This window comes from Vipera berus (assembly GCF_964194415.1).
Source record: "Vipera berus genome assembly, chromosome: 2".
In the NCBI taxonomy this organism is placed as follows: domain Eukaryota; kingdom Metazoa; phylum Chordata; class Lepidosauria; order Squamata; family Viperidae; genus Vipera; species Vipera berus.
The window spans coordinates 273,542,221-273,552,735 of NC_138203.1; the positions used below are offsets into that span (position 1 = coordinate 273,542,221).

The following is a 10,515-nucleotide window of genomic DNA, read 5'->3' on the forward strand; positions in this document are numbered from 1 at the left end:
TGGTTTCTCTCCCGTGTGAGTCCTCTGGTGTATCACCAGCTTGGAATTATGCTGGAAACTTTTCCCACAATACACACATTCATATGGTTTCTCTCCAGGGTGAGTCCTCTTGTGTCGCACCAGATTGGTTTGCATGCTAAATCTTTTGTCACAATGAGAGCAGTGGTAGAGCTTCTCTTCGATCTGAGTCCTTCCATGAATCATGAGAGACCTGTTCCGAGTAAAGCTTTTGCCATACTCCATGCATTTGTATTGCTTTTGAAAGGGTAGATCCACTTGTGCATAATTAAGATGTTTATTTGCAATCTGTGTTTTTCCCACAATAGGCAATCTGTGCGGTTTTATCAACATTCATATTTTTGGATTCTTGGAAGCCAAAAATATTTCTGATCTCTTGTCTGATGGTTTTTTGATTCAAGCCACTCTTTCCTTCCTCAAAGGCTTTAATGCCTGCCCATTTTGGCTATCCAAAGTACCTTTTCATTCCCACTGACTTCCAAGGTATTTCCCACTTTTTCTTTCTTTGGAAATTATCCTCCTTGACTTCTCATGTAATGTTTCCTTGAGTTGCACGTACTCTATTTTTTTCCCCAGCTCAGAACTCTGTCCTTGTTATTCTCTCCCTTGTTTCTCATTTGCTGAGGAAGAAGCAGAGTTTTTACACTTTCCGAAGGGAGTAGGGAAAAAAATTTGATTGATGATTTGTTTTGCATTTTAATGCTCCTTCTCATTCTCTGTTGTCCAGAGTGCTCTTCTTGGCATCCTCTTTGTCTGTAAGATTCATATTAATGGGTTAGTTTCATTATTGTTTAAAGAATGGCTGCAGAACATGTGAAAGCAGCAAAAAAAACACCCTTATATCACCAGGAAAAAAAGAAACACCGAAATTCTAGTTTAATCTCTAATAATAATTATGATTCATTTGGCATGTAGAAGACTACCAAGATCCAAGTTCAAATATTGATTCAATCATAAGATTCGTTTTTCAATCAATCCATCCATCCGCTTTAAATCGCGCAGCCCCAGAGGAAGAAAATTTGGGGAGAGCAAGATTATGCAGCAGCAGCCCACGTTTCCCCCTCGTTGCTTGGCTGCTCGACTTGCTCCCGGCTTCTCCTCCGACCTGCCCTCCACTCACCTTCCAGGAGCCGCTTCCACCCTGGAACTAGCACAAGAGGCTCCACCGACGCCATCCCCCTCCCTTCGGGGAGTCGAAAGAGGAAGTTCCTCTTTCCTTCGCTTCTTCTCCACGTCCTCTCTAGTAATACTCTCTATCGCTTCAACTCGTGCCGGCTCAGTCTACTCTCTCCCCCTCCCCTTAGAATAGTTCGTCCGCCGCCGTACCTTACCTGCTTTCTAGGCGCGAGTGTTGCTTCTTTGTAGAGCGCCATCTAGCGACAGAAGGCCGAAAGCCACGCCCGTCCTCCGGGCTTCCTTCTGTACCATCGAGTCGTATTCGACTCCCACCGAGCACGTCGGTAGCTTTTCTCCCTGAGGATCCATCCCACAGCTTTTCCTTTGCAAGAAGCGGCAATTAAACCAAAGGAAAGCGCCCTTTGGCGGGTGGGGGGGGGGATGGAGGTAGGAAGTGGGAAAGTGCACCTCCCTTCGTTCAAGCCCCTTTTCCCTCTGGGGAGGTGGAGCACAAGATAACTCGAAATTTGCCTCTGCAATTTAGGGAAGGTGAAAGACTGAAGCTTGCTTGATCCCTTGTGTCTTCTGTCATTTTATTTTCTTTTACTTCCGTGTTTAGCTAACAAGCACCATATTTCCTACTGGTGCCCCATCCCTGCTAAGCAATGGAAATTCGGGTGCCAATTGCTGTCACTGTCAGAATCCATTTATATCACATTCATAAATATATGTTTAAAACATTATCCCCCCCCATACGGATTCTGCCATCTCCTGAGGAAGGAGGAGCAGATGTGGATTCAGCCTGCCTTAGGTTATTTCAAAGACCAAGGAAACCATTTGAACTAGGGGGATCAAAAGGGAAGGGGAGAGGAAAAAGGCAATAACCATAAAGATTCGAAGTTCATTTTTTCCCCCCAGGAAAGGGTTGACACGAAGTAGAAGGATGGGGGCTGGTCAAATGGGGTTGAGGGAAGGGGGGCTGAACTGGGTACCCTTTATAAAATTTCAATTTGTAAAACAATACTAAGTCCTGTCTTGTATTGCCACAACCAAGCATGTCCTAGTAAAGATTCATTTTGGACTAGAACTGACTCCAAGAGTTTTTGTCTTCCTAAGACGTGGTTTGGGGTGGGTCCTGACAGTAGACAGGACTTAGTATTGGGGTGGGTCCTGACAGTCACAATCCAAGGACTACCTATATTTCTTTTCCAAGCTCAGGAGAGGGCTGGAAGAGTCATTTCCCCCACTTCCGGACAGTTGGCATCCCGGCCAGCTTCATACCTTCAACAGCAGTTTTTTCTGTGCATCAGAAAATCATGACAGGTTTTCCTGGCAGAGTTCAAGGCATTGCTGCAAATTAAGACCCTTTTCTAAGTGCAGCTGAAGAGGGCAATGAAAGGCTGGCAGCCTGGAACTTCAACTCGCCCCCAGCTTGCAGCTCGTGACTTTGCCACCTGCAGAAAGGGCTGTGCAGGAGAAAGTCACCTGGGGGCTTCTCGGTCTGGGTTCAGTCTGGGGCACAGCAACAAAATTGGACTGGTTGCAACTCTCATGGACTTTTTGGAGGCCTGGGGATAGATGGGGTACAGCCATTTTGTCCCTCCTAGACCTGTCATCAGGTTTCAATACTATTGACCGTGATATTCGTCTGGACCAGCTTTGGGAACTGGAAATGAGAGGCACTTTATTAAGGTGATTCTACTTCTGCCTCTATGCCCAGTTCCAATTGGTGTGGGTAGAAGAGAGGCCGACTCCTAGGCCCTTGCACAGGGGTAGGCAACCTCGGCTCTTTTATGACTCATGGACTTCAACTCCCAGAATTCCTGAGTCAGCTATGCTGGGAGTTGAAGTCCATGAGTCATAAAAGAGCCGAGGTTGCCTACCCCTGCCCTTGCAGTTTGGGGTGCCCAGGGCTCAAGCCTTTCACTGCTCCTTTTTAACATATATATGAAACCTCTAGGAGAAGCCATCCATTCTACGATACCCAACTATGTACAGGTAGTCCTTCACTTACAAAACTTTATTTACTGACCATTTGCTACCACTTTGTAAAGCCTTAGTAAGACCATACCTGGAATACTGTATCCAGTTTTGGTCAACACATTACAGAAATACGTTGAAAAAGTCCAAAGTGGAACTATGATTAAAGGCCTGGAGACTGAAACACATGAAGAACGGTTGCAAGATTTGGGTATGGCCAGTCTAGAGAAAAGAAGGACTAAGGGGGGGACATGATACCACTATTCCAATATTTGAGAGGTTGCCACAAAGAGGAGGGGCGGTCAACTCATTTTCCAAAGCACCAGAAGGCACAAGAAACAATGGATGGAAACTAATCAAGGAGAGAAGCAACTTGGAATTATGGAGAAGCTTTCTAACAATACAAACAATCAGTGGAACAACTTGCCTTCAGAAGTTGTGGGTGCTTCATCATTGGAGGTTTTTAAGAAAAGACTGGACAGTCACTTGTCTGAAACGGTATAGGGTCTCCTGCTTGAGCAGGGGTTGGACTAGAAGACCTCCAAGGTCCCTTCCTATTTTATTCTAATTGATTGGTTGCGTATATGGAGTTTATTGGTTACTGTACAGGGTTTTATTGCTGTAAGCTGTTCAGTTGCACAGAGTTGGGATGCCATATGCATTTTCTTAATAAATAAAAATACATACATATTTATATCCCACCTTTATTATATGCAGAAATAACTCAAGATGGCAAACATAAATAAGAGACAGCCAAGCTGTTTTTCTCTGGCCCAGCACAGCAGTTCCCCTCAACGCTGGGAAAGGGAATGGCTGCATTGGACCGGAAAAAGGAAGCTCAGATCTCCTGCCTCTTGTGTGAGACTAAGACACATTTGACTAAAAAGAATAAGGCAAGAAATTAAAGGGTTAATTTCTCAACTGGGTGTTGAATGAGAGAAATGAAATTTAACACTCCTCTACACGCATCAAATTTTGCTTCATATGGAATTTCTTGTGTGCGGTAAGAGAGGAATTTTGTGTGAAACACTGTTCACAATCTGGACATTTGAATGGTTTCTCCCCTGTGTGTAACCTTACATGATTTATGAGGCTAGATCTAATGCTAAAATCTTTCCCACAATCCGGACACTCATACGGTTTCTCCCCTGTGTGAGTCCTCCAATGTATCACCAAGCCAGAATTCCGAATGAACCTTTTCCCACATTCGGGACACTCATATGGTTTTTCTCCTGTGTGAATTCTCTGGTGTTTAACCAGGTAGGAATTCTGACTGAAACCTTTCCCACAAAACAGACATTCGTATGGTTTCTCTCCTGTGTGAGACCTCTGGTGTAACATCAGGTGAGAATTCTGACTGAAACTTTTTCCACAATCCAGACACTCATACAGTTTCTCTCCTGTGTGAGTCCTTTGGTGTATCACCAAGTCAGAATTTCGAATGAAACTTTTCCCACACTCGACACACTCATATGGCTTTTCTCCTGTGTGAGTCCTCTGGTGTATCACTAGGGTGGAGTTCCAATTGAAACTTTTACCACAATCCAGACACTGATACGGTTTGTCCCCTGTGTGAGATCTCTGGTGTATTACCAGGTGGGAATTCCGATAGAAACCTTTCCCACAATCTGGACATTTATATGGTTTCTCTTCTGTATGAGTCCTGCGGTGTTGCACAAGATGGGAATTTCGAATGAAACGTTTCCCACACTCCAAACACTCATACGGTTTTTCTCCTGTGTGAATCCTCTGGTGTATCACCAGGTCAGAATTCCAATTGAAACCTTTTCCACAATCTGGACATTCATATGGTTTCTCTCCTGTGTGAGTTCTCTGGTGCATGAGCAGTTTCGAATTCCTACTAAAAAGTTTCCCACAATCTAGACATTCATATGGTATCTCTCCTGTATGAGTCCTCTGGTGTATCACCAGGTTAGCATTCTGACTGAAACTTTTCCCACAATCCGGACACTCATATGGTTTCTCTCCTGTGTGACTCCTCTGGTGTATCACCAGCTTAGAATTCTGCTTGAAACTTTTCCCACAATCCGGACACTCGTATGGTTTCTCTCCCGTGTGAGTCCTCTGGTGTATCACCAACTTGGAATTCTGCTGGAAACTTTTCCCACAATCTAGACACTCATATGGTTTCTCTCCTGTGTGAGTCCTCTGGTGTTCAACCAGGTGGGAATTCCGACTGAAACTTTTCCCACAATCCGGGCACTCATATGGTTTTTCTCCTGTGTGAGTCCTCTGGTGTACTTCCAACTCAGAATTCCAGTTAAAACCTTTCCCACAATCTGGACATTTATATGGTTTGTCTCCTGTGTGACTCCTCTGGTGTATCACCAGCTTAGAATTCTGTTGGAAACTCTTCCCACAATCTGGACATTCATATGGTTTTTCTCCAGTGTGAGTCCTTTGGTGTATCACCAGGTTGGAATTCTGACTGAATCGTTTGCCACAATCTGGACACTCATATGGTTTCTCTCCTGTGTGAGTCCTCTGGTGTATCACCAGCTTGGAATTATGCAGAAAACGTTTCCCACAATACAGACACTCAAATGGTTTCTCCCCAATGTCAGTTCTCTTGTGTCTCACTAGAGTGCTTTGCATGCTAAATCTTTTGCCAGATTGGAGCAATGGTAGAACTAATCTCCAGTGTGGATCCTTCCATGAATCATAAGGGAGCTGTTCTGAGTAAAAGTTTGGCTGCTCTCCAAACATTTGTATAGCTTTTCTCTGGGTAGATCATCTCACCGATGGTCTGCAATCTGTTTTTCTGACAATAGGCAGTCTGTGGGTTTTTCCAACAGTGATATTCTTGGATTCCTCCGGAGGCTAAAAATATTTCTGATCTAGACAGTCACTTGTCTGAAATGGTATAGGTTCTCCTGCTTGAGCAATGGGCTGGACTAGAAGACCTCCAAGGTCCCTTCCTACTCTACTCTACTCTTATTCTATTCTATTCTGTTCTGTTCTGTTCTGTTCTATTCTATTCTTACCTGGGGCTGCTTTGATTCAAGCCACTCTTTCCTTCCTCAAAGGCCTTAATTAATGCCTGCCCATTCTGGCTATCCAAAGTACCCTTTCCTCCCCACTGACTTCCAGGTATTTCCCACCTTTTCTTTCTTTGGAAATTATCCTCCTTGACTTCTCATGTAATGCTTTCTTGAGTTGCACATACTCTTATTTTTTTCCAGCTGAAAACCTTGTTGTTGTAGTTCTCTCCCTTGTCTCTCATCAGCTAAGGAAGGAGAAGAGTTTTTACACTTTCTGGAAGAAGTGGAACAGATTTTGATTGATGCTTTGTTTTACATTTTAATGCTGCTTCTCATTTTCTGTTGTCGAGAGTGCTCTTCTTGGCATCCTCTTTGTCTGTAAGATCCATATCAATGGGTTAGTTTAACTATTATTTTAAAAACGGCTTCAGTACATGTGAAATGAGCAAAAATATCCCATATATTACTGTGAAAAAACAAACATCAAAATTCCAGTTTAACCTGTAACATTATGATTCATTTGGCATGCGGAAGACTAACAGATCCAAATATCAACTCAATCAGAAAATTCTCTGTTTGGCTTCAGTAAATCACATGTACAGTGTATTCAGAAAGTGTCCAAAGTATTCAGACCCTCTTCACTTCTATCAATTTTGTTATGCTGCAGACTGATTCTACACTTGTTGAAATTCATTTTTGCTCATTAATCTACACTCTTATTGACAAAGTGAAAACAGAATTTTAAAAATGTTTGTAAATTTATTAAAAAGACAAAAACTGAAATATCACATCGATGTAAGTATCCAGACCCTTCACTCAGTACTTGGTGGAAGCGCCTTTGGCAGCAACTACAGCCTTGAATTTTTTGGTTACGACGTGAGAAGTTTTGTACACCTGGATTGGGGGATTTTCTGCCATTCTTCCTTGCAAATCCTCTCAAGCTCAGACAGATTGGATGGTGATCATTGGTGGACAGCCATTGCCAGGTCCTTCCAGAGATGTTCAAGTCAGGCCTCTGGCTGGGCCACTCTGGGAGATTCACAAAGTTGTCCCTAAGCCACTCCTGTGTTGTCTTGGCAAAGCTTCTCATGTCATAACCAAAAAAAAAATGGACACTAATTGCTGCCAAAGGTGCTCCAACAAAGTACTTAGTGAAGAGTCTGAGTAATTACACCACTGTGATTTCAGTGTTTTTGTTTTTAATAAATTTACAGACACTTCTCAAATTCTGTTTTCACTTTGTACATACCATTAATGAGGAAAAAATGAATTTCAACAACTGTAAAATCAGGCTGCAGCATAACAAAATTGACATAAGTGAAGGAGGTCCGAGTACCTTCTGAATGCACTATATATGGGTGCTGATTGACACGGAAACACACTCCAAAGAATTGATTCGTGTAAAGAATTCTGTGTATTCCAATCTGCAAAAGGCAGTCAACTCAATCATTCTGACCTCATTTTGAAAGCGGGGGGGGGGGAAGCTAACAGATGAAATGGTGCCCAAATCCCACGGGAGATTTAAACCATCCGTTTTGCAGCAGGAAACTCCTCGCTTGCCAAGAAAACAACATGTCAAAAAAACAAATCACAAGGAATCAAGTGTTACGTGAAGGCTGGGGGAGATGGGAGGTTAAAAAAACATGAAAAAACAAAAGACGTTTTAAATGTCCCAAATCTCCCAGCAGAAAATGACAGGCAGCAGTTTTAAACGATGCGGCATAAGGGCAATAATAGCATTTGGGGAGAGAAAGAGTAGGCAGCTGCAGCTGGCATGCTTCAGCCTCGTTGCTTGCTCCGCTTCCACGCCGTGGAGGAAACCAAACAGCCCGACTTGCTCGCGGCTTCTCCTCCGATCTGCCCTCCACTCACCTCCCAGGAGCCGCTTCGACTCTCGGAACCGCACAAAAGGGGCCACCGACGCCATCGCCCTCCCGCGGGAGAGCCGGAATCGGGAGTTCCTCCTCCCCTCCACATCCCCTCTAGCAATCCAAGACTCTATCGTTTCGATTCGTTCCAGCTCGGCCTCCCTCCCTCCCGTACAATGTCAATACTAGCGATGCGGCTGCTGTTATATACTGTATTCGCGGCTTTTCTAGGCACGACTGATGCTTCTTTCTAGAGCGCCATCTAGCGACGAAAGGTTGAAAATCACGCTCGGTCCTACCCTGAAGCCTTTGGTTTCACTGCTTTCGTACTTCCTTATCTGCCGTCGAGTCGCATTCGACTCCCAACGAGCTCGTCGATCGCTTTCCTCCCTGAGGATCTGTCCCAGGGGGTAGGCAACCTTGGCTCTTTTATGACTCTTTCATGACCCGTGGACTTCTGGGAGTTGAAGTCCTGAAAGAAAGGGATGAGAATAGATCAGGGGTAGGCAACCTTGGCTCTTTTATGACTCTTTCATGACGCGTGGACTTCTGGGAGTTGAAGTCCTGAAAGAAAGGGATGAGAATAGATCAGGGGTAGGCAACCTTGGCTCTTTTATGACTCTTTCATGACGCGTGGACTTCTGGGAGTTGAAGTCCTGAAAGAAAGGGATGAGAATAGATCAGGGGTAGGCTACCTTGGCTCTTTTATGACTCTTTCATGACGCGTGGACTTCGGGGGGGGGGAAGTCCTGAAAGAAAGGGATGAGAATAGATCAGGGGTAAGCAACCTTGGCTCTTTTATGACTCTTTCATGACGCGTGGACTTCTGGGAGTTGAAGTCCTGAAAGAAAGGGATGAGAATAGATCAGCGGTAGGCAACCTTGGCTCTTTAATTACTCTTTCATGACTCGTGGACTTCTGGGAGTTGAAGTCCTGAAAGAAAGGGATGAGAATAGATCAGGGGTAGGCAACCTTGGCTCTTTTATGACTCTTTCATGACTCGTGGACTTCTGGGAGTTGAAGTCCTGAAAGAAAGGGATGAGAATAGATCAGGGGTAGGCAACCTTGGCTCTTTAATGACTCTTTCATGACTCGTGGACTTCTGGGAGTTGAAGTCCTGAAAGAAAGGGATGAGAATAGATCAGGGGTAGGCAACCTTGGCTCTTTTATGACTCTTTCGTGACCCGTGGATTTCTGGGAGTTGAAGTCCTGAAAGAAAGGGATGAGAATAGATCGGGGCTAGCAAACCTTGGCTCTTTTATGACTCTTTCATGACCCGTGGACTTCTGGGAGTTGAAGTCCTGAAAGAAAGGGATGAGAATAGATCAGGGGTAGGCAACCTTGGCTCTTTTATGACTCTTTCGTGACCCGTGGACTTCTGGGAGTTGAAGTCCTGAAAGAAAGGGATGAGAATAGATATGGGGTAGGCAACCTTGGCTCTTTTATGACTCTTTCATGGCCCGTGGACTTCTGGGAGTTGAAGTCCTGAAAGAAAGGGATGAGAATAGATCAGGGGTAGGCAACCTTGGCTCTTTTATGACTCTTTCATGACTCGTGGACTTCTGGGAGTTGAAGTCCTGAAAGAAAGGGATGAGAATAGATCAGGGGTAGGCAACCTTGGCTCTTTTATGACTCTTTCATGACGCGTGGACTTCTGGGATTTGATGTCCGTGAGTCATAAAAGAGCCAAGGTTGCCTACCCCTGATCTATCCTCATCCCTTTCTTTCAGGTCTCCCAAGAGGGACGTCATGTCCCTCTTGCTGCATCTGAATCAAAGGAAAGTGTCTTAGGGGGAAAAATGACGTACAACAGCAAATCAGAACATGGGCCTCCCTTGGGGGGGGGGGGCTAGTGAAGATTGTTCCAGCCTGTTTTTTGTCTTGCGCGCTGCAAGATAACTCCTCGAAATCTGCCTCTGCAAATGATTGAAGCTTGACCCCTACTTTAGCTTCAAAATATTAGCCAAGTCCTGAGCCCTAAAAGTTCATGACATTTTTGGTTGTGTGTTTGTGTGGCGGGGGGGGGGCTAAACGGTTGCCAGCTCCATCCTGTTAATAGAACAAAGAAACATGGAACAACTCAGAAGCGCCCACTGGCATTGCCGCTGCGACACATCTAAGACAGGAGGTAGACATGATCTTCCTGTCTGTATTATTGGGGAGTCTAAATCTTGCTAGTGGTCTTCCATAAACAAAGAACTAGCTTTTCCCCGTAAGCATCAGTGTAAGAGAGGCCTGCACAGCAAAAGCTTGAAACCAGGTTTTTGTTTCTATGCATTTGGTTTTAATATGGTTTTTGAGTAAATTAAGAGATTGGGACCCAGCTAAAATTTCTCATAACGCAGGTGGCTACGTAAATATTTTAAATAAATCAGAAGAAAAAGGAATGAATGAATGAATCCACTGAGGCTGCCCATCTGCAAGTTGCCTGAGGCACTGAAGAGCTATTCATTCATTCATCAAATTTATATGCTGCTATGCATCTGTCTGTCTGTCTGTCTGTCTGTCTGTCTGTCTGTCTGTCTGTCTGT

General features: G+C 44.4%; 1 protein-coding gene across 1 annotated transcript in view; it reads right to left on the minus strand.

Moving 5' to 3' along the window:
- LOC308662387 (tigger transposable element-derived protein 1-like) overlaps positions 1–8,142 on the minus strand; it is a 29,317-nt gene extending 21,175 nt beyond the window's left edge. The window contains exon 1 of the mRNA XM_081318137.1: positions 7,989–8,142. Within this exon, the coding sequence (XP_081174263.1) occupies positions 7,989–8,093 (105 nt within the window). The 5' untranslated portion in view covers positions 8,094–8,142. The remainder of the gene's footprint in view (positions 1–7,988) is intronic.
- Positions 8,143–10,515: the final 2,373 nt, after the last annotated feature.